General features: G+C 40.6%; 2 protein-coding genes and 1 long non-coding RNA gene across 4 annotated transcripts; 2 read left to right on the forward strand and 1 right to left on the reverse strand.

Moving 5' to 3' along the window:
- The first annotated feature begins 1,941 nt into the window (after nt 1-1,941).
- Nucleotides 1,942-9,288, forward strand: gpr183a (G protein-coupled receptor 183a). The gene is made up of 2 exons (XM_010867342.4): nt 1,942-2,065; nt 6,812-9,288. The coding sequence occupies exon 2, from the start codon at nt 6,845-6,847 to the stop codon at nt 7,973-7,975; it is 1,131 nt and encodes a 376-aa protein (XP_010865644.1). The 5' UTR covers nt 1,942-2,065; nt 6,812-6,844; the 3' UTR covers nt 7,976-9,288.
- Nucleotides 9,289-20,817: 11,529 nt separating this feature from the next.
- Nucleotides 20,818-22,495, forward strand: LOC105008131. The gene is made up of 5 exons (XR_004574609.1): nt 20,818-20,958; nt 21,276-21,339; nt 21,430-21,521; nt 21,677-22,134; nt 22,292-22,495. It is a non-coding gene; the product is annotated as an uncharacterized LOC105008131 (long non-coding RNA).
- Nucleotides 22,496-24,379: 1,884 nt separating this feature from the next.
- On the reverse strand, nt 24,380-27,487 carry LOC109616722. 2 transcript variants are annotated; one of them, XM_020054691.3, is made up of 2 exons: nt 25,471-27,487; nt 24,380-24,548 (listed from the first exon to the last, which is right to left on the reverse strand). In XM_020054691.3, the coding sequence occupies exon 1, from the start codon at nt 26,704-26,706 to the stop codon at nt 25,834-25,836; it is 873 nt and encodes a 290-aa protein (XP_019910250.2). In that variant the 5' UTR covers nt 26,707-27,487; the 3' UTR covers nt 24,380-24,548; nt 25,471-25,833. The 2 variants fall into 2 exon arrangements, with proteins under 2 accessions (XP_019910250.2, XP_019910251.2); XM_020054692.3 differs by lacking the exon at nt 24,380-24,548 and adding an exon at nt 25,205-25,347.
- Nucleotides 27,488-27,899: the final 412 nt, after the last annotated feature.

Genomic DNA, 27,899 nt, shown 5'->3' on the forward strand with positions numbered 1-27,899 from the left:
CTTATTGTGATTCAACGGTGTGGTTGAATTACCACTGTCTGTGTGTTGTCTAGTCTCCATCGTACTGCGGCATATATCCTGTGGTTATGAATAACGGCTTATAGAAGCTATAGTGTGCTTTGACCTGGCTTGGATTTCCTAGAGATTGTACCACCACCACAGCTCTTAAAAAATAATTTGAGCATTTCATGGAGCCTGTCTCGGGTGCAAATTACAGAAAAAAGTATTTGAAACTAATCAAATCCTATATTGGCATTGCATAATAGTGTTAACTCTACATTGTTATAAAACAAAGATACCTTATGCAACAGGAAATTCTGTATGTTTGTAGGTCTATCACAAGCCAAATGGTTCTCGGTAAGGGATTAAATGTCAGGTGGTCCAACAGCATTAGCTGCAGCCTCTTGTCCACATGTACCACTGGAGGTTGAGTTTGAGTCAGTCTCATGGGGCCTCGTGGGGCATCAGTGATCATGAGGAAGGTGAGGGATCAGCTCAGAACTACACGGCAAGACCTGGTCAATGACCTGAAGAGAGCTGGGACCACAGTCTCAAAGAAAACCATTAGTAACACATTACGCCGTCATGGACTAAAATCCTGCAGCGCTCGCAAGGTCCCCCTGTTCAAGCCAGCGCATGTCCAGGCCCGTCTGAAGTTTGCCAATGACCATCTGGATGATCCAGAAGAGGAATGGGAGAAGGTGGTCTGATGAGACAAAAATAGAGCCTTTTGGTCTAAACTCTACTCGCCATGTTTGGAGGAAGAAGAAGGATGAGTACAACCCCAAGAACACCATCCCAACCGTGAAGCATGGAGGTGGAAACATCATTCTTTGTAGATGCTTTTCTGCAAAGGGGACAGGATGACTGCACCTTATTGAGGGGAGGATGGATGGGGCCATGTATCGCGAGATCTTTGCCAACAACCTCAGTAAGAGCATTGAAGATGGGTCGTGGCTGTGACAATGACCCGAAACACACAGCCAGCAGTATGTGCAAACCTAGTCAAGAACTAAAGGAAACCTATGATCTCGGTAATTGCAAACAAAGGATTCTGTACCAAATATTAAGTTCTGCTTTTCTGATGTATCAAATACATATGTCATGCAATAAAATGCTAATTAATTACTTAAAAATCATACAATGTGATTTTCTGGATTTTTGTTTTAGATTCCATCACTCACAGTTGAAGAGTACCTATGATAAAAATTACAGACTTCGTAAGTGGGAAAACCTGCAAAATCGGCAGTGTATCAAATACTTGTTCTCCCCGCTGTACATCCAATATTTTTCCTTACACAATTTTTTAAATCATTCATATTTTGGTGCTTCCAAAAGTTTATTTTTTAAGGTTGTGTCTGTCTGTTTGCAGGCAGACCTGTACAAATGTTTCTATGTGTGAAAATAAGTGTTCAAAACAAGAACTCATACCTAACAAAACGGAACTTGACTGTGAAAGAAAAAAAGTGTCAATGATTAATGTCGAGATGTGATAGATACAGGGCCATGTATACGCAACTACATCCTCTGTCAGAGTCACCCATTGTACACTACAATAAAAACATCACATGTTTTTTAAGGAAAGGATAGAAACATTGATTAATTCTTGAATTTAGGTGTAGTTAAATATCCATTAATAATTTGTTAATTAATTCTGATAAAATAAGCAATAAGTATCATAAAACAGACAGTTAACACAAAAAGTTACATATTTAAATCTGAAAATTAGTTGCCCATACTGGTTATAATATTTAAAACTGTATTTAAAAATGTCAAAAAGAATAGCGTTGAAAGTTTTGAGGTGTGCAAAAACATTTTTGGAGAAGACAGGTGACAGTTTCACTAACCAAGAAAGAGAGAAACCTAAGGGGTGGGGGTAGGGCATAGACAAAAACACAGGATATTATGATGTGACTATGGTTACAAGGAAAGAGATTGCCACTCATTCCTTGTTGTGTGTGTTTCTCACTTTCTGTCATCTCTAAAAGCCTGTGGCAACGTGGTCGAGGAAGAAATATACATTTTTTAAGAACTTTGGATATTTACAGAACATTTTTTGGTTTTGGTAAGTGTGAGTTTGATGTTTTCAATTATTGATTGTTGATTATTAAACATTTTTATTTTATTTTAGTTTCTTGTACTTGACATTTACAGTTGGTAGAATTGGGTAGCATTGGGAGATTAAATTGTAAACCTGAACATTGAATACAATGTTTTATTTTCAGGTTCAATGTATAACAAATTAATCAATATTAGAGGCACTTTATCAAAATAATGTGTATATATATATATATATATATATATATATATATATATATATATATATATATACATATATGGGGACCTCTTGATTAGCTCCTCATCAATGTCCACTATCCAGGTGTCTTCTCATAGGCTGCATAAAGTAGCTATTACCTAACTACACAAAACAGAATAATAACAGTAGGCTACTTGATATTTTCTTCCATAGCCAAGGTCAAAAATAATAACATTTGAAAATACATGTCACATCTGACGTAATGGTAAATATTTGGTCTTTACAATGGAGTTTTGTCATTTCTTTCATGGGGTTTTTAGCAATTTGAACCAATAACCTTACGGGAGCCAAATAAGTTTAAAATTCCAGCTCACCGAATAGACCAAAAATGTCCGTCACTACTCCCTCATGCAGAACAATAGAGGCGCGTTGCATGCGGGTGAAATTAATTCAATTGAGTGCAGCAATAACAATACTTCATGCTTCAAATAATTGTTGTGTGGCCTAGCTCTGAAGGTAGCAGCTTGAAAGTGTGATTAACACATGTTTGAACTACAAAATAATCTAGCGGTTGCAGTTTTCTTTAATATGTTTCGGAAAACGCTGACTATATTAGTCAACAACATTGAGTGGTTTTACTATTACTGATGCAATATAACAAAAGGTTACACATAGTTGGTTGAAATATTTATGGACCTATACAGTTTTTTAATATGGAGGTACCACACTGTTTTTATGTGTATATTGCACACAAAAGAAAATGAAATAGTGGAAATAAGAAATATAAAAGGAAGGCCCTAGACCTTGACTTTTTCTTAAGCGGCCAGGAAACATATTTATTTTCTAGTCTGATCATGTCTGGGTTGTGACTCGGGGTCATGCATTACGATTCTCCAAAAAAGTAAAATGCTGTGCCCAAATGCCCAAGGGCTGCAGACTTCCTGGTTTCTGACTATAGGGATGTAGACTTCCTAATATGCAAGCGTCTTTTAACACCAGTATTTTTCTGTGATGTGTCCACTGCAGCTGTGTGCAGTGAAAACCCCTAAAATTGTTTGTAGACTTCCGTCAACGTACCTCTGGCTGTTCCTAAGCCAACTGGGGCATGACTAACAACTTGTGTTTTCTATAGATTCATGCAGATAAGGTGGAGTGAATTAGCTTAAATTCAATAAGTTATTGCCCATGTGAAATATCTTCAGAGCAGAACAATTCGCAAAATGCTTAATTGAATGTCAAAAATAAATAAAATGTCAAACAATAATTTGTGACAGATTTCGGGAAACTGGATTACAGTGGACATAATACTTTGTAGAAGCGCCTTTTGATTTTATTACAGCACTCAGTCTTTTTGGGTAGGAGTCTATTAACATGGCACATCTTGACATGGCAGTATTTGCCTACTCTTCTTTGCAAAAGCGCTCCAAATCTGTCAGATTTCGAGGACATCTCCTGTGCACAGCCCTCTTCAGATCACCCCAAAGATGTTCAATAGGATTCAGGTCTGGGCTCAGGCTGGGCCATTCCAAAACGTTAATCTTCTTCTGGTGAAGCCACGCTTTTGTGGATTTGGATGTGTGCTTTGGGTCGTTGTCTGATATCTTTCAACAATGAGATCCCTCTGATGCTTTGGATGCTCTCTGCGGACCATGGGTTTTGCGCTGAGATGCAACTAAGAAAATGTCAAAATGCATAATTGATTAAAACTAAGTTGTTTTGCCATCAATCTACATAACGAGAAAGAGGTCACATAATTACTCCATAATGAGAAAGAGGTCACAGTTTTTAGACATGTATTGAAAAAGTCTTACAGATATTTTTTTTCAATCATGTATGTAAGTATTCAGACCTTTCTTTCAGTACTTTATTGAAACACCTTATCTAGTAATCACAGCTGTGAATCCTCCTGAATATGTCTCTACTACAGGTTTTGCACGTTTGGATATTGGCAATTCTTCCATTGATCCTTGCAGATTCTTTAAAGCTCTGTCAGATTGGATGGTGATCGTCGGTGATCTTCAATCTTCCCCACAGATGTTCAATGGGGTTCATGTCCAGGCTTAGGCTGGGCCACTCATGGACTTTCACACACTCTATTCCAATTGGACTCTTAATATCTCACCCGGCACAGCCTGGGTCCTCTCTAGGTTTCTTCCTAAAATTCGGCCTTATTAGGGAGTTTTTCCTAGCCACTGAAATTCAACACTACTGTTGTTTGCTCCTTGGGATTTAAGGCCGGGTGTCTCTGTAAAAGCACTTTGTGACAACTGCTGTTGTAAAAAGGGCTTTATAAATAAAATTGATTGATTGATTGACTCTAGTCTGAGGTCCACTGTGCTCTGGGTCAGGAAGCATCAAGGAACCATCTGTATTTTGCTCAGTTCTTCCTTCTCTCAAATAATTCTCCCAGCATCATGCATTATCTGTAAGTAAGGTATTAGCCAGTTGATGTGCCTTTGATGTACCTTGTTTATAACGCTTGGCATTCAGACATAATAGTTCGATTTTGATGTCATCAGACTTTCAGGCAGTCCTTCATGTCTTTTGCCTTTTAATCAGGAGTGGCTTTTGTCTAGCCACTCTACCATAAAGGGCTTATTGATGGATTGATGCAGAGATGGTGGTCCTGACTGGTTCTACCATTCTGCAGAGAAACTGAAATGCTCTGTTGAGCTACTGTGCGCTCGGGTGGGGCATATCTTCCTAATTTAGGCCAGCAACAACCAGTCTACCAGTATAGGGAAAACACCAGTCTCTGCAAATATTTAGTATTTACGTGACTCCACTAGTGAAAATGTATTACAACAATGCCAAGTCAATGATTTGTCGGTGTTCAAATAGAAAATGTACTTTTACATTATGCGTGTATCACTCACCCGTGATCCCAATGATCTCTGAATCCTTCCATGCATTCATTTTAAGAATTATATCTCTGTATGAACCCAGAGAAGCATCATAAATAAATAATGGGGAAACCAGACACCACAATTCTAAGTTCTTTATCATTTCTTTTAGCTAGCGAGTGGGTTTTTAGCTACCAAGTAAAAAGAGAAGGGACTTCAAGATGCAGAGAACATCTGGCCTGCCATTGTTAGTCACCAAACTCCATCACTGCTCACTGGCAATTACCATTGCCAGTGAACATTTTTCAACTGTCGCTGTCACTGGGAGATTTTGTCTCAGAGAGTAGCTCCACCCACTGTCGCCATGATTTGCTGGCTCTTGTTGGAAATTAATGTGTGTACTTCTTTGCAGCTCTAGTGAATGGACAGTGTGCACGTAGGGTTAGTGTGGTCATTGGATTCTTGGTCACCTCCCAGACCTGCCTTTACTGGTTACCCAATTTGGCCAGACAGCCCACTCTGCTCCTGAGAACTTTCAGTGCTTTTGACATTTTATATAACCTTTCCCAGATCTACTGCTCAACACAAACTCTATCTTTGAGGTCTATGAACAGATCTTTGGACTTCATGGCTTGGTTTTTGATTTGATGTGCACTGTGAAGTGTGGGACCTTACAGGTGTCCCCTATGAACCGAATTTGCCACAGGTGGAATCCAATCAAGTTCTATATACTTAAGGATTATCAAAGAATACAGGGCACATCAGAACTTGGAGTGTCATGACAAAGGGTCTAAATAAATTAAGTCTATAACACCAACAAAAGCGTAGGAAGTAAAAGGGGTCTGAAGACGTTTTGAAGGCTCAACATTTGTTTTCACAGATTTTCATTTTACAAGGTAAGGTGACTGAGAACAGTTTCTCATGTACAACAATGACCAAGGGAGAAAATAAGGTTAACCCCTTATCATTTATAACCTAAATCTCTCGAAAAGCAAGTGTCTTTGTCATTACATATTTTTTGCAATTATCCAGCATACATTTGTTTTACTGTATTGTAAGGTTGCTTTCAAATCTTTCCCTTCATTTATATGTATGGGCTTTGATTCTTTATTTATTTGTTTTCTAACAAACGTCTTAGTCCCTGCTGGTGAAATGCATACCAATTACATAATGCTGCCACTGCAATACTTGAAAGTAAAAAGAAATCAGTAGCATTTCATTCCTTCAATAATTCTGGCCAGTATGACAAAGTGAAAAAAAGGAAGTTTGTGTTGAAATATGAGGCCATATGTCAGTTAAGCAATAGTGCAAGATAACATGGCCCAAATTAAAACATACAGGTTTAGATTTTTATGTCTTGAATCATAATGTAGTCAGTATGCTTATCATTGGCCGACAGTTTGTGAGTATGTAAAAACATTTGAAATGTGCAAAGCAATAGTAAAAAAGCAAACGATTTTCTTCTGAAAATAAGACCAGTTATTTCTCAAATAGAGAACTACATGTTTGCAATACGACTAAAGGTGTTGAGAGTTCCTAAGTGGTCTGTTCTTTGACCTGGCTTACATTTTCTTGAAAATCAAAGAGAAAGTTTGAATATTGTTGTTCATCTGTTATTTCTAACCACATTTTCTTGGCTAGTATTTTGACAAAAACATTACACATACTGCTTTCTACATATTGACAAAACAGTATTTATTTTATTTTTCAGGTTTATCTAGCTTCCCTCGACACTGGCTCCAAGATGCAGGGGATGAAAACCTCCAACCAGCCTCTGATCTCCAGTTATCAGACCCCAACTGATACTCCCGGCCACAATGACTCAGAAGCCTGCACTACCCTTTATGACCACCGGAAGTATGCCCAAGTATTCATGCCCCTAATGTACTGCATTATCTTTATTGTGGGTTTATTGGGCAATTCCCTGGCACTGCATGTCATCTGGCCAAATATGAAGAAGATAAACTCCACAACACTCTATTCTGCCAACCTGGTCATCTCTGACATCCTGTTCACACTGTCACTACCATTACGGATAATATACTATGCCCGGGGCTTTCATTGGACCCTGGGGGAGACCCTATGTAAGATTACAGGGCTGATATTCTACATTAACACCTATGCAGGGGTTAACTTCATGACCTGCCTCAGTGTGGACCGTTTTATTGCTGTAGTCTTGCCACTCCGATTCGCACGCTTCCGGAAGGTCTCTTATGTCCGATACATCTGCATAGGGGTTTGGCTGCTGGTACTAATGCAAACCTTGCCTCTCCTCTCCATGCCTATGACTAATGTGGAGGCTGATGACTTCATCACTTGTATGGAATATCCCAACTTTGAAAATGTGCCCAACATTGCCCACATACTCATTGGCGCAGTGTTTCTAGGATACGGATTCCCACTGGTGACCATCCTGGTGTGCTACTCTATACTGTGCTATAAACTCCGCCTTTCAGCCAAGGCCAATCACCTAACGGACAAGTCGGGGCGTAGCCGCAAAGCTATTGGGGTGATCTGCTGTGTCTCCCTTGTGTTTGTCATTTGTTACAGCCCTTACCACATCGACTTTCTCCAGTACATGATCCGAAAGCTGATCTATACACCAGACTGTGCAGAGCTCACAGCCTTCCAAATTTCTTTACACTTCACTGTGTGTCTGATGAACCTTAACTCCTGCTTGGATCCATTCATCTACTTCTTTGCTTGTAAGGGTTACAAGAGGAAGGTGATGAGGTTCCTGAAGAGGCAGGTGAGTGTGTCCTTCTCCAGTGCAGTAAGGACATCGCCAGAGGGGTCATCTAAGGACATTTTAGATGGCAATAAGATCCATCTCAATAGCAGCAGGTGGGAACCACAAGTAAACAGTGAAAAGTAAATGACAACCAAACAGCAGACCAGTGAGCCAAAGACCAGCAAATATATTGGAGAGCCAACTACAGTCCAAAAAAAAGAATGGTAAGCCAACGGCCAGACAACACCCTGGTGAGCCAAAGACCAGCCAACACACCAGTTAGCCTACCAATGACCAGCCATCAGATTGGTGTACAAACAAACAGCTAAAAAGGCTGGCAAACAAAGAACCCAAAATTTTGTAACAACAAGCCACAAATAGGTGAGCCCACAACCACCATGACCAGTGAACCAACAAACAATCATACCAGTAAGCCAAACTCCAGACTAAATTTGGGTGAACCAACAACCAGTCACGTAGGACTGAGCCAGCCAAAGATACAACAACCAGCGGAAGACACACCAATGGACTGGTTAGAGAACAACCACCCAACAGAAGAGTTTGAAGTTGGTTTGGTTAGTATGAAACCACCAAAATGCAAAGGAACGCCTGAGGAGATGAACTGAATATGTATAATTGATTTGAACTCAACAGTTGATTAGCTCCCAACTTCGGGAAATCATTTGTTCCTGCCTCTGCCAAGATAGTGACTAAGTGCTGTAAAGCAGAAACAAATGAAAACATGGAAAATATTTGAAAACATGGATCTTTTTAAAAATGGACAGCTAAATGTTACTTTTTGTTTCAGACTGACCAAAAAATGTTAAGATACTGGAACGTATACAATGCTCAGGAATGAAGACTGTAATATGTTTGTTATATTTTGTGTATTCAATTCCTAGATAATATTTTGCAATTGTAATTAAATACATTTCTAAAGTTCTCAATATAAAATAAAATATTGACTATATTAGAGTCCAAACTCTCAGTGAAGTTTCAAAGATTCAATTTGCGAGATGCTGTAGGATAAAAAAAATAAATAATAATAGACCACATTGAAATCCTCTCATATACCCTATTTAAACTGCATAACACTTAGAAATTTGAGATTAAGAAGTGACTAACTATATTAAATACCACCGACTATTCGTACCATGTATATAGTAGATATGTTTTATGCCAATTGGCGTTTGAGTTTGTAATTAAAATAAAACTGCCATTTCAAAAGCTACTCCCTCCTCCTTCCATGACTTTTCCTAAATAGGCGTATATTACATTGTTCCGTTGTCGGAATTCTAAACTGATGAACAGAAAACGATTTAGAGATGATTTACCAGTTTTTTGTGTGTTAATTATGCTGTATTGAGGTCAGTGGTGACAATGACATGAACATATACAGACCACTCGTAATTTTTCATAAATCAGCATCTCTACATGTATTGGATCCATTCCATTCCAGTGGCTGTTAAATTCCAACACAGGCACACCTCATTTTACTTAATGAAGTACTGATTATGTGACTACCTGAACCAAATCTAATTTAATGAGGAAAAGTATAAAAAGCACTGCTGTCGTCATCACAATCCTCTTGCAATAGGACCAGCTGGATGGCAAAAACAGTGCAAGTAGTACCTCAAAGGTAATTTGAAAAGAAAAGCTTTGAGTGAGGAAAAGAAGGGTTGAATTCTGGCTTTACTGGCAGAGGGATACAGTGAGCGTCAGGTTGCTTCCATCCTGAAAATGTCAAAGACAGTGGTTGATAAGAACAAGGTCAAGCAACAGACATTGGGGATAACAAAGCTATAGACTAGCAGAGGGCAAAAACTACTGCAAAACGGTCATCTCGGTCCATTGACCAAATGACCGTCAAATCATTCGAATGTCACTCAACAACCACAGGATGACATCAAGTGACCTACAAAAAGAATGGCAGGCAGCAGCTGGGGTGAAGTGCACGCCGAGGACTGTTCGAAACAGGCTCCTATAGGCAGGGCTGAAGTAGTGCAAAGCTAGAAAAAGCCCTTCATCAATGAGAAGCAAAGAAGAGCCAGGCTGAAGTTTGCAAAAAAACATAAGGATTGGACCGTAGAGCAATGGAGTAAGGTAATCTTCTCTTACAAGTCACATTTTCAGCTTTGCCTAAGACCTGGCCATCTAATGGTTAGATGGAGACCTGGAGAGGCCTATAAGCCACAGTGTCTCACACCCACTGTGAAATTTGGAGGCTCGTTGATGATCTGGGGATGCTTCAGCAAGGCTGGAATCGTCCAGATTTGTCTTTTTGAAGGACGCATGAAGTACAAGGTTATCCTGGAAGAACACCTGCTTCCTTCTGCTCTGACATTGTTCCCCAACTCTGAGAATTGTTTTTTCCAGCAGGACAATGCTCCACGCCACACAATCAGGTCAATCAAGATGTGGATGGAGGACCACTAGATCAATACCCTGTCATGGCCAGCCCAATCTCCAGACCTGAACCCCATTGAAAACCTCTGGAATTTGATCAAGAGGAAGATGGATGGTTACAAGCCATCAAACAAAGCAGAGCTACTTGAATTTTGCCGGGAGTGGCATAAAGTCACCCAACAGCGATGTGACAGACAGGTGGAAAGAATGCCACAACACATGAAAGCTGTGATAAAAAATCTGGGTTATTCCACCAAATACTGGTTTCTGAACTCTTCCTAAATTAAAACATAAGTATTTTGTTGTTGGAAAATGTATATGAATTAGTTTTCTTTGCATTATTTGAGGTCTGAAAATAATGCATATTCTTTTGGTTATTTTGACCAGTTGTTATTTTCTACAAATAAATACTCTACTTAGACAGCTGCCCCTGCGACCCGGCCCCGGATAAGCGGAAGATGATGATGATAAATATTCTAAATGACAATATTTTTATTTGGAATTTGGGAGAACTGTTGTCAGTAGTTTATAGCTAAAACAAAAATCCAGAAAATCACTTTGTATGATTATAATTAATTTGCATTTTATTGCATGAAATAAGTATTTGATCACCTACCAACCAGTAAGAATTCCGGCTCTCACAGACCTGTTAGTTTTTCTTTAAGAAGCCCTCCTGTTCTCCACTCATTACCTGTATTAACTGCACCTGTTTGAACACATTACCTGTATAAAAGACCCCTGTCCAGACACTCAATCAAACAGACTCCAACCTCTCCACAATGGCCAAGACCAGAAAGCTGTGTAAGGACACCAAGGATAAAATTGTAGACCTGCACAAGGCTGGGATGGGTCAATCTCCCTCGGTCTTGGGCTCCATGCAAGATCTCACCTCGTGGGGCATCAAAGATCATGAGAAAGGTGAGGTATCAGCCCAGAACTACACAGCAGGACCTGGTCAATGACCTGAAGAGAGCTGGGACCACAGTCTCAAAGAAAACCATTAGTAACACACTACGCCGTCATGGATTAAAATCCTGCAGCGCACGCAAGGTCCCCCTGTTCAAGCCATCGCATGCCCAGGCCCATCTGAAGTTTGCCAAAATACGTCTGGATGATCCAGAGGAGGAATGGGAGACGGTCATGTGGTCTGATGAGACAAAAATAGAGCTTTTTGGTCTAAACTCCACAAGAAGAAGGATGAGTACAACCCCAAGAACTCCACCCCAATCGTGATGCATGGAGGTGGAAACCTCATTCTTTGGGGATGCTTTTCTGCAAAGGGGACAGGACGACTGCACCATATTGAGGGGGGGGTGGATGGGGCCATGTATTGTGAGATTAAGAGCATTAAGAGTAAGAGCATTGAAGTAAGAGCATTGAAGATGGGTCGTGGCTGGGACAACGACCCGAAACACACAGCCAGGGCAACTAAGGAGTGGCTCCGTAAGAAGCATCTCAAGGTCCTAGAGTGGCCTAGCCAGACCTGAACCCAATAGAAAATCTTTGGAGGGAGCTGAAAGTCCGTATTGCCCAGCGACAGACCCGAAACCTGAAGGATCTGGAGATGGTCTGTATGGAGGAGTGGGCCAGAATCCCTGCTGCAGTGTGTGTAAACCTGGTCAAGAACTACAGGAAACCTATGATCTCTGTAATTCCAAACAAAGGTTTCTGTACCAAATATTAAGTTCTGCTTTTCTGATGTCATGCAATAAAATGCAAATTAATTACTTTAAAATCATACAATGTGATTTTCTGGATTTTTGTTTTAGATTCCGTCACTCACAATGGAAGAGTACCTATGACAAAAATTACAGACTTTTACATGCTTTGTAAGTGGCAAAACCTTTTTTCCAGAGCTGTATTTGGTTGACATCCATACAAGCATTATAGTTACATTTTTATCTCAACCTTCAGTGCTAGGAAAAGGTATTTGCCCCCTACCTGATTAATTGTATTATTGCATATTTGTCATACTTGTTGGTATCATATCTTCATAAAAAAAATTCAAAGACGAAGAGAACCTGAGTAAACACAAAAGTCAGTGTTGAAATGAAAATTGTATTAAAGAAAAACAGTTATCCAACACGTAACTGTTCCTGTGTGAAAAAGTGATTGCCCCCCTGAATGAAATAACAGCTTGCGCCACTTTTTGCAGCAACTGCAACTAAACGCAATTCATATAATTGGAGATCAGTCTTTCACATGGCTGTGGAGGAATCATGTTCCACTCTTATTTTGCAAAGTTGCTGTACATTAGCCTGGAGGGTTTTCAAGCATGAACTGCTTGTATAAAGTCCTGCCCCAGCATCTCGATGAAGTTCAAATCAGGACTTTGACTAGGCCACTCCCAAACCTACATTTTGTTACGAGGTGGACTTACTCTTGTCTTTAGGATCATTGTCCTGCTACTTAACCAAAATTCAAATCAAAGACTGATGACCGGACATTCTCCTTCAGAATGTTCTGGTAGCAAGTAGAGTAGAGATTTCATTGTTCCTTCAATGATGGCAAATCTTAATGGCCCTTAGGCAACAAAGTATCCCAACACCATCAAACTACCACCACCTTGTTTGACTGTTGAGTTGTTCTTACAGTGAAATGCTGTTTGCTCTATGCCAGACTCAATGAGACCCTGATCTTGCAAAAATTTCCACTTTTGACTTGTGATTATTTCTGGAGGGTTTTCGAAGTACGCATCCGTGGCAAAAGCCATTCAGTTTATAGATGCTATTTGCTATTAGAGGTAAACTTAAATCAGAAACGTTAGTTTGTTAAACACAATGCTTAATGGTGTCTAGTGATTGGGCAAACATACTACACAATGGTGTAGTGGTTAAAGACGTAGCCTCTCATGTGGGAGACTTGGGTTGGAATCCAGTGAGGCAACAACATTTATCACTTTTAATTGCGGGCCGGCTGAACTAGGCTTGCCTGGTTTCTTTTCTGGTTTACAAATGTGAGACAAGCTCTAATGTTTCTCTTAGTTAGCAGTGGTTTTCATCTTGAAATTCTTCCATAAATTAAATTTTTGACCAGTCATTTTCTTATAGTTGAATCATGAACGCTGACCTTAGCTGTTGCTAGAGAGGCCAGCAGTTCCTTAGATGTTGCCCACTGAGTTTTTACCATTTGGAGATAATGGCTCTCACTTCGGTTTGCTGGAGTCCCAGAGCCATAAAAATTGCTTTGTATCGCTTTGAAGACTTATATATCTCAACTTGTTTCTCATCTCTTTCTAAATGTATATCAATCACTGCATGGTGTGCTGCTTGTCGAGACCTTGTAGCCTATTTCACATTGATGGTGTGAAGGAGTACATCTTAAATTTGACCAAATATTGAACAGGCCTTTGTTTATGGGTCACAATGAAAGGGATCTTGCTGTATCTTAGGGTTAACAGGTCAGAGGGCTTTGTTCATCTGTTTGTTGTTTATTCTGCAAAGATGTAGCACACCTGTCAGGGCAGGGCAGGGCAGGGCAGGGCAGGGCAGGGCACCTGGGAAGAGGGATTGACTGACTCCCCTATTTAACCACGGCTAGAACATCAACTTAGCAAGTAGCCGGTTGTTTTTGATTGCTACGGTTTGTTCCTGCATATGTGCTGTATTCATAAATGTTACATTTGGGTATTCAGACTGCTCTTCTTCACATGTGATAATTTCATTGACAATGGTGAGGTTTTAAGTCATGTTAAGATTGAACAACCCTGGCATTGATCAAGCAAGCATGGGTGTGTCTGCTCAAATTGAATTCAGCAATACATTGAATGGGATTAATTGGTTATTTGAGTAACTAAGAGGGCAATAATCTTTTCACACAGGGCAGTTGGTATTGGATAAAATGTTTCCTTCAACATTTTTCATTATCATTTAAACAGAATTTTGTGTTTACTCTGGTTCACTTCGTCCTATATTACATTTTGTAAGAGGATCGAAAACCATTCAGTATGACAACTAGAGTACATCGGGAAGGGGGCAAATACTGCACTGACTTAGTGTAAAGTACACTGTAGGCACATTTTGCTCAGGGACAATGAGGAGATTCAGTATCTTTCAGCTTAAATAGGTACTTTCGACTGTCAGATCCTGAACTAGAATCGAATTACTCTATATTATTTTGTCTTTACTTCCTGGTTTCCTTCTAAACCTAAGCTAATAGTTGGTGTTTGTGAAATGTATTCCCCAGCACTCAGTTCAGGAGAACATCTCTTATCCCAAGGGCAGTCTACGCCCCAATCCCTCATAATAACAATTATTGGAGCCTAAGCGTTGATGGTTAGTGACTCTGAACGTTTTTTTGTGATTGGGGAACATTTGGTGAAGTTAATACAGATGGTGGTATGGCGTGACGGCCCTCCTGGTCTGTCTTCCTCTTTCTGTTGTTTCTTTGGCGTTATCTTTGAGTTTGTAATAACTGATGGCCAGTTTGAGAGGTAAGTGTTGTCTGTCATGGTACAGCAGTGAGAGTGGCACCAATTTGGTTATATGGAGCTGTTGTTGTTGCAGTGGATAGGTGAAGGTGCGTGTCTGTTGTGGATGCGTTTAGGGTTTGGAGTTTGTTTATTTTGGTTAGCGGCAATTGTCTCAGGAGCGAGTGGTTAGCAGCAATTGGCTTGGGTTCCATCGGTCAACGCTATCGTTAGTAGTCTCCTATTTTAACAGCAGTACGATTTGGAATTAGATTTGGTACAGTTGGGGGAGAATATCTGGTGACCGCCAAGATAGGAATGTTACTTTGCAGGCTCTGCCAACCTTTGGTAGTCTTCCGAGTGGGTCAGTCGACAGGGCCAGTAATTGTAACTATCGTCAAGAAAGGGGTCACTGGAAAAGGGACTGTCCAGCCTTGAAGGCTAAGCCAGCATTTTTTAGGCCTTGTGCTCTGGTGAAGCCGGCTGTGTTGGCTTTGCCTGTCCACACCAGTTGTGATTCAATTGCTGAGTGCACTGAGCAGTTGACGCCAATGTCTTTACACTTCAGCATTGATGTTAATTACTCTCCTTTTATCACTGATTGTTTCATGGAGCATGGTCAAAGGATTCCTGTTAAAATTATATGGGTGCTTTGTTTATTTTGGAGTCGGTGTTGCCTTTTTCCCAGACGAAAGTTATAGGGAATCACATTTTCATTAGAGGAATCGGTTTAAATGTTGTGACTGTTCCTTTCCATGCTGTTTACTTGGTTCTAATCTGGTGCGGGCTGACGTTGTGTTGGGGGTACGTACTTCGCTGCCTGTTGAGGGGACTGCGGTTATTTTGGGAAATAATCTGGCTGGTAGCTGGGTTTGGCATGATTTTTCTCCTCTTTCCTTGCTACCTCTTGAGGGAGTCTCTGATGACAGTGCAGAATGTAATTCAGAGGTGTTCACGGCTTGGCTAACTAGCATTGGCATTACAGTGTGGGATTGTTGATGGGCTGTACGCTGCTTGCTGTTACCTACCTGGCTACTTGCCAAACTTTTTCAAATTTACTCTATATAAACTAATTGGTTAAATTCTACTTAAAAATATTGCGTTGGTAAACTCTTAATCTAATGACATTTTACCCAACTTTTCTACACTGGGACATAATAAACGAAACTACTCGCCCTTGAAAACCCGAAGCTAAGTACCATTATTATGCCTTTTCATTGTAGTTGCTGTAGTTTCAACACTGAGGAGAACTATCGTATTTAGGTAGATAGCAGAGTTTGAGGCTCGGCTTCAGATGCAAATGTCAGGCAAGGATATGAAACGGAAAAAAGCTTGAACTTTCGCCGGGCAAGAACTTTCTCTTGGTCACTGGGATGAAATGGCGTCGACCAGCTAAACCAGTGCTGCTGCTAGAGCCAACTAATATTTTCAACAGGTTTTCCACACTGGTGTCGGAGGTCAAGGCCTGAGCCGTCTTCGGAGGGGAATGATCAGCAGGCATTTTCTAAAACCTGAAAACTTTTGTCATCGACAATTACATTACCCGCAGTATTAGACTAAAGAATCAGCCGGCGATTGTACACTGTTTACCCGGGAGCAGAGACACCAACGTAGCCGCAAATCTGTGATTGATGCTAGTGAAGTCTAAAACTAACTGTATAGAGTACAGAAATATTGTTTTTCACGTTGGCACCAACAACTTTAGGATGAAACAGGATGAAACAGTCAGGTTACAAAGCAGAACATAGCATCAGCGTGTAAACTAGCAAGAAAGATGTGTCGGCGTCGAGTAATTGTCTCTGGCCCCCTCCCAGCTAGGGGTAGTAACAAGCTCTACAACAGACTTGCACAACTTAATCGCTGGCTGAAAACTGAGTTCTGCCCGTCGCAGGAGTACAGCACCATGCAGAAAATGTCCACACAGACGTGGACAAGACAAATAAGCCTGTTGAGGAGACATTCAAGACATCAATAGAAAAGATCACTCACTGTACTGTTTCATTTATCCTCCAAGTAGGACAATCTCACCATGAAGCTATAGAACTATATATACTATCATCTCTGTTGTGCTCTGTTGTGCTGGGCCACCCCTGGTTTACCTTACACAATCCTGCCATCTCCTGGTGTAATGTTAAGTTGACCTCCTGGAGTGACTAGAGTTATAACAACTGTATATCTATTCCCTGTATTACTTCCTCAGTCAAAGGTCCTAGCACTGTAGTTTCCCATTGTATCCTCCCAGAAAATACTCAGTACTCTGATGTTTTCAGTTCAAGTTAAGCATTGAAATTACCTCCTTATTGACCCTGGAATTGTTCTATTGACCTGCATCCTGGTGTTTCTCCCCCTTAAGGGTGGATCTTTCCCCTTACTGTTGTAGAAACAGAAGCTATGGACAAGTACATAGATGAGTCACTCCAAAACAGTTTTATCCATCCCTCCTTGTCACTAGCAGCTGCATGTTTATTTTTTGTGGGAAAGAAGGACAGAGGTCTATGTCCCTGCATCGACTACCATTCTCTCAGCGATTTAACAATCAAGAACTGCTATCCATTGCTTCTCACACCTGTTGCCCTAGAACCAGTTGGATGCGCCACCATTTATACCAAACTCAACCTACGAAGTGCCTATAAGGTCATTAGAATCGTAAAAAGAGAGACAAATGGAAAACAGCCTTCATTACCACCAGGGGGCACTATGAATACCTTGTTATGCCATATGGCCTTAACAACTCTCTGTCCATCTTCATTCCTCCAAATATATATTAGTAGAATATAGCATAAGGCACCCAAAGTACGAGTGATTTATTGCTTTTACCTTTGACAGCTATGTCTGTGTGAAAGGATTATGAAAAATATTTTTTAATGGTTGTTAATTTATGACCGGGGTGGTTACAATTGTTTTTCCGAGGTTTCATGTCCGGTTAGGGAGGGAGGATTTAAAGCAGGTGATTCTGGGGGTTTATTCTGTCGGAAGTCAAAAAGGATTATGAGTAAAAATGTATGACTATGTGTGCATGTTCGGTTGGTAATAGGGTGTTGGGTTCCTTGAGATGTAGCGGTGCAAGGGGGGATGAGCAAGGGTTACCAGTGATTCATTCTCTGAGAGTCCCAAATAAATAAGCGAAAGGCTTCTCTTGGTTTGCAGTTGAATTTGGGATAAAAAAAAATTGTTCAAGATCAGTAATGGCGTCTGTGCTTAGTGATACACCTGTGACAGGCTTGACTTTATGAAATAGGCCGCAGGATGGAGGATCGAAAAAATAGATACGTACCAGAAATATATTATACGCCAAAGAAGCGTTTTCTTAATGTGTATAGAACTCAAATACCTCAGCTTAAGCAGCTGACTGATCAGCATGACATGGCGGATCGAAAAATGGTCGGCTTTATGTTTGATTACCCGACTTCTAAAATTAAGTTGTACATTTTAGCAACGGAAGCTGAATATACAAACAACATATTTGGCTAGGACATGGTGGTCACACAGATTGTTGGTTACAAATAAATAGACCTGGCTTTCTGGAGTTGCAACATTATCCATGGATATCTTTAAACAGATCCTATCTCTGTATGTTGCAAATACATAAATCTCAAGGGTGCTGTCTTCCTCCCAGGGCGTGAGATTATCCGGTGGCAGGTGTAGTGATCAGGTTTGATCAAGGGTAGTTCCTGAACTTGCAAATAAATTAAATTCAGGGGACACTGTCTTCCCAGTGTGTACATGACAGCTGTTGGTTAGGGGTGGGTCTGGATGTAGTTTATTAGCAGTTCACTGGTAAAACACAATTTTCTTTGTACCAGTTCATTATTATTATTATTAGTGTTTCAACAGGTCACTGGTAAAACGCAATTGTTTTCTTACCAATTCATTGTTATTAGGGGTCCAAGCAACGAAGCTGCAATTTTAGTGTCTATAGGCCCATGTCTCTGGCGCCACCATTGGCTCAAAGTTGTGATTTTCCAATGCTCATGACTCGGGCTCTGATTGCACTAGAGACATACAACTGCTATCATATGATGCATGGGCAAGTGCTGAACAACTTTGACATAGGCCGTTTTCATTTCCGCCATATTTGATTTTCCACCATTTAGAATGTTCTGAAAATGCTAAGATATTTTTCACAGGCCACACAATTTGTGCTGTATTCCTGAAAAATGACAGATGATCTTCAGACCAATCCTAAAACAAAGTTATCAGATGGATTTTTAATTTGCAAATACATTTGTCTGTTATAACCAATCGAATATGGCAATGAGGACGTCAAACAGGAAGTGAGGATGTATCTCAGCAACTGTTATCTTATAGTCACCAAACTTGGTATCCATGGTTGGAACGAGGAGCCGAGGAAGCGTGCAATGTTTGGCACCAATCAGCCATGTGGGGGCGCTATACCGGAAAGTCACTTTGAAGGCTCATTACCTGAATGCAAACAGATATTTCAAGCAAACGTGGTCTTTTGCATAAGTGCATCAGGTTGTTGTACTGCTATAAATAGGAAGTTGGTAATGCAAACCAAGTGACCGCCAGCGGCCAATGAAATTCAAGCTATGAATCAAAAGCTTTAAAAATGTTTGATTGCCATCAAACTTTATCAGTATAAGCTCCTATAGGCCCTCAACAAAATACAGATGAGATTGGCCTTTGGGGGGCGCTACAGTTTATAGTGAAAGTTGAGATTTTCAAATAGCGATTTCTCTGTGCTCCTTAGAGCTTAAGTCACCAAACTCATCTCAAACTGTGCTTTGTGTTGAGCCAAACAAAGTCTGGTTGAGGATTCAGATTCACATGAAGTTTGATGTTATATTGTAAAGTTCAAGAAGAAATGTCAGCTGAACAATTGCAAGATGCTTGTTTGGATGTAATGATGTAAACAAAAGAACCCTCACACAGTCTGCGTAACATGCAATAAGAATTTAATAATGTTTTGGTACCAAGAAAACTCACAATAACCTGGTTGCATAAGTGTGCACACCCTCTTATAACTGGGGATGTGACTGTGTTCAGAATTAACCAAACACATTCAAACTCATGTTGAATAGAAGTCATTACACACCTGCCATCATGTAAAGTGACTCAGTGAATTAATTACAAATAATGTTCAGCTGTTCTAGTAGGTTTTTCCTAACATTTTCTTAGTTGCATCTCAGAGCAAAAGCCTTTGTCCGCAAATAGCTTCCAAAGCATCAGAGGGATCTGACTGTTGAAAGATATCCGTCAGGAGAAGGGTACAAAATAATTTCCCAAGCATTAGATATCTCATGGAACACAGTGAAGACAGTCATCATCAAGTGGAGAAAATATGGCACAACAGAGACATAACCAAGTACTGGACATCCCACCAAAATGTATGAAAAGACAAGAAGAAAATTGGCCAGGGAGGCTTCCAAGAGGCCTACAGCAACATTAAAGGAACTGCAGGAATTTTCTGGCAAGTACTGGCTGTGTGCTACATGTGACAACTATCTCCTTTATTCTTCACAGGAATTGGCTATGGGGTAGGGTGACAAGGGTGTATATGTGCCAGTGTTGAAATATAATCTCTCCACCTAGTCCTGGGCCTACCCCACCAGTTCATTATTATTATTATTATTAATGTTTCAGCAGTTCACTGGTGAAACCCTATTGTTTTTGTACCAGTTCATTATTATTATTTTTATTAGCGTTTCAGCAGTTCACTGGTGAAACACTATTGTTTTTGCAGCAGCATTATTATTCTTTGGGGTCGAATGGTCAATGCTCCTTTTGCATCATGTCATCGACGCAGAGGGTCACGACTAACCGCACTAAATCAGCTCACGAGGAGTGTTTTTGCTCATGTGCAGCATATCCGCTGTCCATCAAACTAGTGCAGAAGCAGCCTGAACAGTTTGTGATATAAGCAATGATTTCTGAAGAATAATGAGCTTAACACAACAGTTTACATTGTTTATAAAGTCCAAACAATCACTTGTGCAAAATGCATTGCATACAAATGTTTACTAACCTAATGTAAATGGCGTATAAGCCAGAAGCAATGATAATAGGCACTCCATGGTAGATCACCAACTCCTGTAGTTTCTGTCCTGCCACATCCTCTCCCTCTTCTCAGTCAACACTTACATGTGTGTGAAATTCAAACAGTTATTCTGTTATACTGGCAATTATGAGTTAGGGATATTGGATTCATATGACTTATTAGACTTCTTTTTAGAAAAAGGAAAAAAGGCGAAACATCTCTGTTCCTCCACTCCCAACTGTCCCTTGGAAGAAGAGGGAAAGCAAAGGAGATCTAGTTTTCAGCGACCAAGATCCACAAAGGGCTCATCACCTGGTCAGTTTTTTGTATTGACTTTTATTCATAGTTCATTTTAAAACTTACGGTGATTGATAGACAAATTATACTGTGAATGTACTGTACACTTATTTCAGCACACCCATCTGCCAAAGCTAGAAGCCATGACATTGAAGAGAACACAGAAGATCTTGATATGGACATAACTGTATTTGTAATCCTTTTGACACAATGTTGTAGCTCCATGACAGACTTTGGTCTTGTTTACTAGGACTGTATTATAACATTTATGTCATTGAACAAGTACAGTACAATGAAATGATACTTCACAATACTTCCTCTCATTTACCTCCAAGGAGGAGCAGGTCAATAGCTTCCCATCCAGAATTGCAAAAACCACCAAGTACATGTCAAAAGCAGGTTAGTGGGGTTTATAGTTAGGATATTTTTATGGTCTCAGTAAGGAGTGTATTGATGGTCCTGTTTATTTGTACCTGCTTATGTGTTTAGACCGCACTGACATGCTGACCCTGCAGTCTATGGGGTGGAACAACAGAAAACTGGCAAACATGGGCTATATTTTGGCAAAAAGATACAGAAAGGTAAGATCCACTAAATATAATTGATATATTTGGTGTTGTATGTAATTAGCTGCTTAATATAGAATGTCTATGTATTCACCTGAAGAATTCCATTGATTTAAATTAAATACATGCCTTGATTGAATAAAACTCTGAAATGTTGATGTGATCCTCAGACACGAAAGGATCTTCAGGATGAGAAGGACAGCAATGGGCTGAAGGTAATATAGTTACTGTGTAACTAAGTTGTGATGAACGCTGTCAATTGAAAAGATTTGTGCACAGTTGCCAATGAATATTGCAGAGGAAATAGGGCTGATTGTTGGCATCAACCATCAGACACAGCGTCTCTACCATCAGACAGGTAATATTAACTTTCATTGCATATTTGATTACTACATGCATCGGTTATAGATTCTAGCTGTTGGTGATGTCTACAACTTTGTTGTTTTATTGAACAGCAACAACATTCGACACAAAATGTGACTAAATATTTGGAAGGAGAAGAAGACATTGACTTTGGCGGTTGGGGATTACAATGATCTGTGTACAGATCCATCTCTGAGAATAGGATCAATCAGTGACCTTCTCCAGGATGAGACACGTGCCTTTCCTTGGCAAGTTATTTCATTTGGTATGTTTGTTTTATGTGAACATGTATTCCCATTCGTATATTTACTTGTTTTCATTAACTTAGACTCCATTCCACGATAACAGACCTGACATTTTGCTGCTCGCTCATTGTTGGGAAGTGGCTTAATACTGATGTATTGTGTTTGAAATATTTACAGAATCTGTCGATTTTCTGACAAAGAGGAAGGTATTTGGCAGTGAGGTGTCTCCAGGAGGAAGAGCTGATCTAGTGCTGTGAAATGCAGCAACACTGGAGGCCTTTGGGAAATCAAGCAGTGACGTTGGAAGAACTAATAAAGGATGACATCACTTCTAACTAAAAGCTTAATTTTATTTTTTATTTTGCGTTTTCTTGATTACCAGACCACACAGACTGATATATTTTGAGTGTTTATTTTTTTTAATTTTGATGATTATAACTGACAACTAATGAAAACCCCAAATTCAGTATCTCCGAAAATTTTAATATTGTGAATAGGTTCAATATTGAAGACACCTGGTGCCACATTCTAATCAGCTAATTAACCCAAAACACCTGCAAAGGCCTTTAAATGGTCTCTCAGTCTACAGGTGCTGGTCATATAATTAGAATATCCTCCAAAAGTTGATTTATTTCAGTAATTCCATTCAAAAAGTGAAACTACACAATCATGGGGAAGACAATCAGGCTACACAATCATGGGGAAGACTGCTGAATTGACAGCTGTCCAAAAGACGACCATTGACACCTTGCACAAGGAGGGCAAGACACAAAAGGTCATAGCTAAAGAGGCTGGCTGTTCACAGAGCTCTGTGTCCAAGCACATTAATAGAGAGGTGAAGGGAAGCAAAAGATATGGTAGAAAAAAGTATATAAGCAATAGGGATAACCAGACCCTGGAGAGGATTGTGAAACAAAACCCATTCAAAAATGTGGGAGAGATTCACAAAGAGTGGACTGCAGCTAGAGTCAGTGCTTCAAGAACCACCACGCATATACATCCAGTGTAAAGTTTCCACAGTCAGTGATGGTTTGGGGTGCCATGTCATCTGCTGGTGTTGGTCCACTGTGTTTTCTGAAGTCCAAGGTCAACGCAGCCGTCTACCACTAAAGTGTGCCAAGAAAACATCCCCCACACCATTACACCACCACCACCAGGAACAAGGCATGATGGATCCATGTTCTCATTCTGTTTACGCCAAATTCTGACTCTACCATCTGAATGTCTCAACAGAAATCGACACTCATCAGACCAGGCAACATTCTTCCAGTCTTCAACAGTCCAATTATGGTGAGCTTGTGCAAATTGTAGCCTCTTTTTTTCCTATTTGTAGTGGAGATGAGTGGTACCCGGTGGGGTCTTCTGCTGTTGTAGCCCATCCGCCTCAAGGTTGTGCGTGTTGTGGCTTCACAAATGCTTTGCTGCATACCTCGGTTGTAACAAGTGGTTATTTCAGTCAAAGTTGCTCTTCTATCAGCTTGAATCAGTCGGCCCATTCTCCTCTGACCTCTAGCATCAACAAGGCATTTTCGCCCACAGGACTGCCGCATACTGGATGTTTTTCCCTTTTCACACCATTCTTTGTAAACTCTAAAAATGGTTGTGCGTGAAAATCCCAGTAACTGAGCAGATTGTGAAATACTCAGACCGGCCCGTCTGGCACCAACAACCATGCCACGCTCAAAATTGCTTAAATTACCTTTCTTTCCCATTCTGACATTCAGTTTGGAGTTCAGGAGATTGTCTTGACCAGGACCACACCCCTAAATGCATTGAAGCAACTGCATTAATGAGTAATTGAACAGGTGTTCCTAATAATCCTTTAGGTGAGTGTACGTTTCGGATTTGATGAAGATCTCTAGTAGCAGCTTTCTATCTTGTACGATTTTTGTTTGGTGTCTCAGCAATGAATTCTGGTCATTCTCGGGCCACAACAGTGCTTAAGAATTGTTCTGTTAGCAAGTAGGATTTTCAATTGTTTAGCTCTAAAATGTGTTGAGCAATAAAAAAAAATGAAATCAAGAATAGCTTAACATATCAGAACAATGTCATGAAAATTCACTTAGGGATGTTTTAAAGAAAGTCTGCTTCAGTTTTCCAAATACAATATTAATAACCAAAAATATTCATGACCAAAAAACATTGAATTGTCATGGGTTGATAGTCAATATGTTATATATGTGTATTTGAAAGTAAATATAAATGTAAAACATTTTACACTTAAAACCGTAAATAAAGAATGCAAATAAATAAAGTATAAAAAACACATTGGAAACAAAAAGGTATTTATGTATGTACATAAGAATTATGATTCTGTTGGGGACATGGGTGGAGAGAGAGAGAAAGTGTGCAAAGGAGTAGGCTTTAGGTGGGGGCATGGTGAGTCATGGTGGTGTCTGGTTCTTGAATCCAAATGCTCCGCCATTTTCTGCCACTGTAATGAAAGAAACAAAAAACATACAATGGCATGTGCTACTCTTATCTAACAACATGTTTGGATTCAGCTAAGCCCCACTAAGTCTTCACCAATCCACTAAGTGGCCCTTTGTGAATAAAATAAAAACAATGCTGTTATTCTTTGCAAAGGCTTGCTTTGTGATTGTGACTCAAACTGTGATGAAATTTGATATCCTGACTGCAGAGGTAATTTTGCTGCCCATTTTACTCGTACTTAGTTTTGCGTTTTATCAGTTTACAAAAACTCTGGGCACGTAAAAGTACACAGGCACAGTTCAAGTAGTACTGTAATCAAGTATTTGTCCCTTGTCCAATATTCTGCAGACCCTTATTATCCCATTCATTGAATTGAGTGAACTAGTGGCGTGCATAAACTTATGTGCATAAACTGATGTTGCACGTTTGATAAACTAAACGAATGAAGCTTTGATTAACCATTTTTCCTTCTCATACTCCCTCGACAATGTGTGAACATAATTATTAGGCAGCTTCATGACTTCAGGTAAAATGGGCCAAAAAAGAGATTTAACTGACACTGAAAAGTCATAAATTGTAAAATGCCTTTCAGATGGATGAAACACTCTTGAAATAGCTAAACTATTGATGCGTGGCCACCAGACAATCACAAGTTTGTTGCGAATAGTCAACTGGACGCAAAAAATGCATGGAGAAGAAAAGATGCAAATAAACTGCAAAAGATTTGAGAATAATTACACGTGAAGCTACCAGGAACCCATCATCCTCCAGTGCCACCATATTTCAGGACTGCAACCTACCTAGAGTGTCCAGAAGTACAAGGTGTCAAGTGCTCAGAGACATGAACAAGGTCAAGAAGGTGGAAAAAAGACCACAACTGAATAAGATTTGAAATGTACTGAATAGATTGGGCAAAGAAATACCTGAAGACAGGAGTGGTTGCTCGGTGTTGCCAAGAATGTAGCGGGACCATTGGCTGCAGGATACTTGTGGTAACAGGTTCCATTTCTCTCTCAGACGTGTGAACAAGGTAACCTCTGGCGAGCGTGATGACTCCACCTTCAGGTCTGTGAAAACCTGGTTCAGGAGGACCTCACCAATGTGGTGCCGGCACCGAGACCAAAGCAGTGGTCGGCCCAGTGAGAGCAGTATGGCAATGCAGGCTGCTGTGAGATGGCCTGTGTTTGACGCAGTGGTGTCAAATGCCATGTTGACAACCTGATCAGCGCAGCACCAGTCCTGCAGCAACTTGCATGTCAACTCCACATGCCTCATTGGTCTGCTTCTTATACTCCGGGACAACAAGCAGTTTCAGCCACTCTGCATCTCCAACCACCACTGTAAGACGCTCCTCCAACTGGTGCATATTGCTGAGCATCGGTGTTAACTTGCTGTCCCAGTGTAGGGTGCACAATGGAGGCAGCTGTTGCTCGGTCAGCTGTTGCGTAAGATGCAGAGAGATGTGTACATTCACCGCCTGACTCTGCAACAAGGCCACACGTGAAGGCAGCCTGTTGCATTGTAGCCAGTGACACGACACTTGGTTGGCTAAGGATGTCATGTGGAATGAAGATGTTTGTTCCAGTCTTCTTATGCTTGTGGAATGGTTCGCCCTCAGATGGTGGATAGACTGTGTTAGTATCCTTCTCTGACTCCTCATCACTCTCCGACTCCAAGCTGGACATTGCCGTCATCTCCTCCAGCTCCTTTTCACAGCGGGACTGCTTGGCTGCTGCGGCAGCTTGACGCTCCTCTCGCCGCTTCACCTTGAGCTGCAGCTTTTTGTCCAATACACCAAATGTGGCCACTCTGTCAGTCTTCATGCTGGCCAAGAAAGCTAGGTCTGAGATTTTCTGCAGCTTGTTGTTAGCATTGACTAAGTCTACCATCTTGTAGCACGTACACTTGTCTCTCACCATTGGGATGTTGGCATTCTTGTAAAATGGCCGCACCTGCTCCAGGACAACCTTGGCTGCCTCGAACTGCGACAATGCTCCATTTGCACCAGGTTTCTTGGCAAGCATGCAGCGTAAGATCTGACGACCAGTTGGCAATTTGGCACCTGTGATGATGTCATCCTCACTGGTGATGCTGGGGCCCAGACCAAAGACCAGGCTGCGACTGCTAGTCTGGCAGGGACCAGTTGGTGAGGGCAGCATCTTAGGAGAGCTGGATCCTGGGGTGGGTTGTGTTGTGCAGTGCCTAAGAATTAAATGGATACAAGCTCAAAGATAGTGTTTAAAATCATATCTTACCATACTTAATATCACTCAATTATGACAAACCATTCTTGCATAAGCCTCAAATTTTTGCTGTACATAGTCTAACTTCATCATAACTTACATCAATACCAGAGTAGCTAGCTGTGCTTGCAAATATACTTGTATTTAAAATGTTAATTTACTGTAACAACTACAATGCTACTCTCAATAAACATGAGACATCTATACTCTGAATATGACACTATCCACTCTAGAATACTGTTGATGTTAAGTTTAATAGCTTCGCTAACATAGATAGCTAAATGTGGTTAGCAAACTGTTGCTAGCTAACGTTAGCTAGATGTAATGAGCACCAAATACCAATAAATATGACTTAAATGACATGACAAATAAGTATACAAAGACACAACTACAGATATGATAGTAATATGTAATAATACATACCCAACACAGAAAGATCATCTCATACAGAAAGATCACCTCAGTTTTCTTGAGCTGTAGTATTGTTTACCTCAGATCTCCATGGCGACCATTGAGCACTGTTAACCACTTTATCCAACAAAAACAGATGTGCGGTGGCACCCCTAAATCATCATGTAGTGGAAAAATATTTAGCATGTTTGTTTCTACATATATTGGAACACTTTTAGCACCCAGCCATAACAAAATTCATGAAATGTGTTTTTTGATGCACCCTAACGGCCATGGAATATCCAGTCTGGGAGCGGGTTGTCGGCGTCGCACAGGAGGAGGATCAGAAGCCACGGCAGTAGGAGGACGAACCGAGGCAGCAGAAGAGGCGTCAGCAGAGACTTGGCAGCGCTGACGTCGCTTAGTGCTGACGTCGCTTAGCAGAGGAGCCCGGCTGATGAGCAGAGGATCGTGAGACCGAGTGGGTAGAGCGGCTAGCCAGGGGGAGGTGGCGAGATAATTCCTTCTGTCCCTCGTCTGCCTTCTTGAAGTGCCGGAGCACGTGTTGGGGTTATCAACTATCCGATAGCCACCCTATTTTCACAAGTGGATGTATCCTTGGGTGATCGTTTAACTAGTCAGAGTAACAACACATACCCCTACAGAGCCGTTATAGAGAGCATTCTGAATTATGGATGTGATACATTAAAGACACAGTT

Source organism: Esox lucius, chromosome 16 (genome assembly GCF_011004845.1).
Source record: "Esox lucius isolate fEsoLuc1 chromosome 16, fEsoLuc1.pri, whole genome shotgun sequence".
Classification (NCBI taxonomy): Eukaryota; Metazoa; Chordata; class Actinopteri; order Esociformes; family Esocidae; genus Esox; species Esox lucius.

Coding starts and splice junctions, on each gene's coding strand:
- gpr183a (XM_010867342.4), top strand. CDS start 6,845: ATGCAGGGGATGAAAACCTCCAACCAGCCTCTGATCTCCAGTTATCAG.
- LOC109616722 (XM_020054691.3), bottom strand. CDS start 26,706: ATGCTGCCCTCACCAACTGGTCCCTGCCAGACTAGCAGTCGCAGCCTG.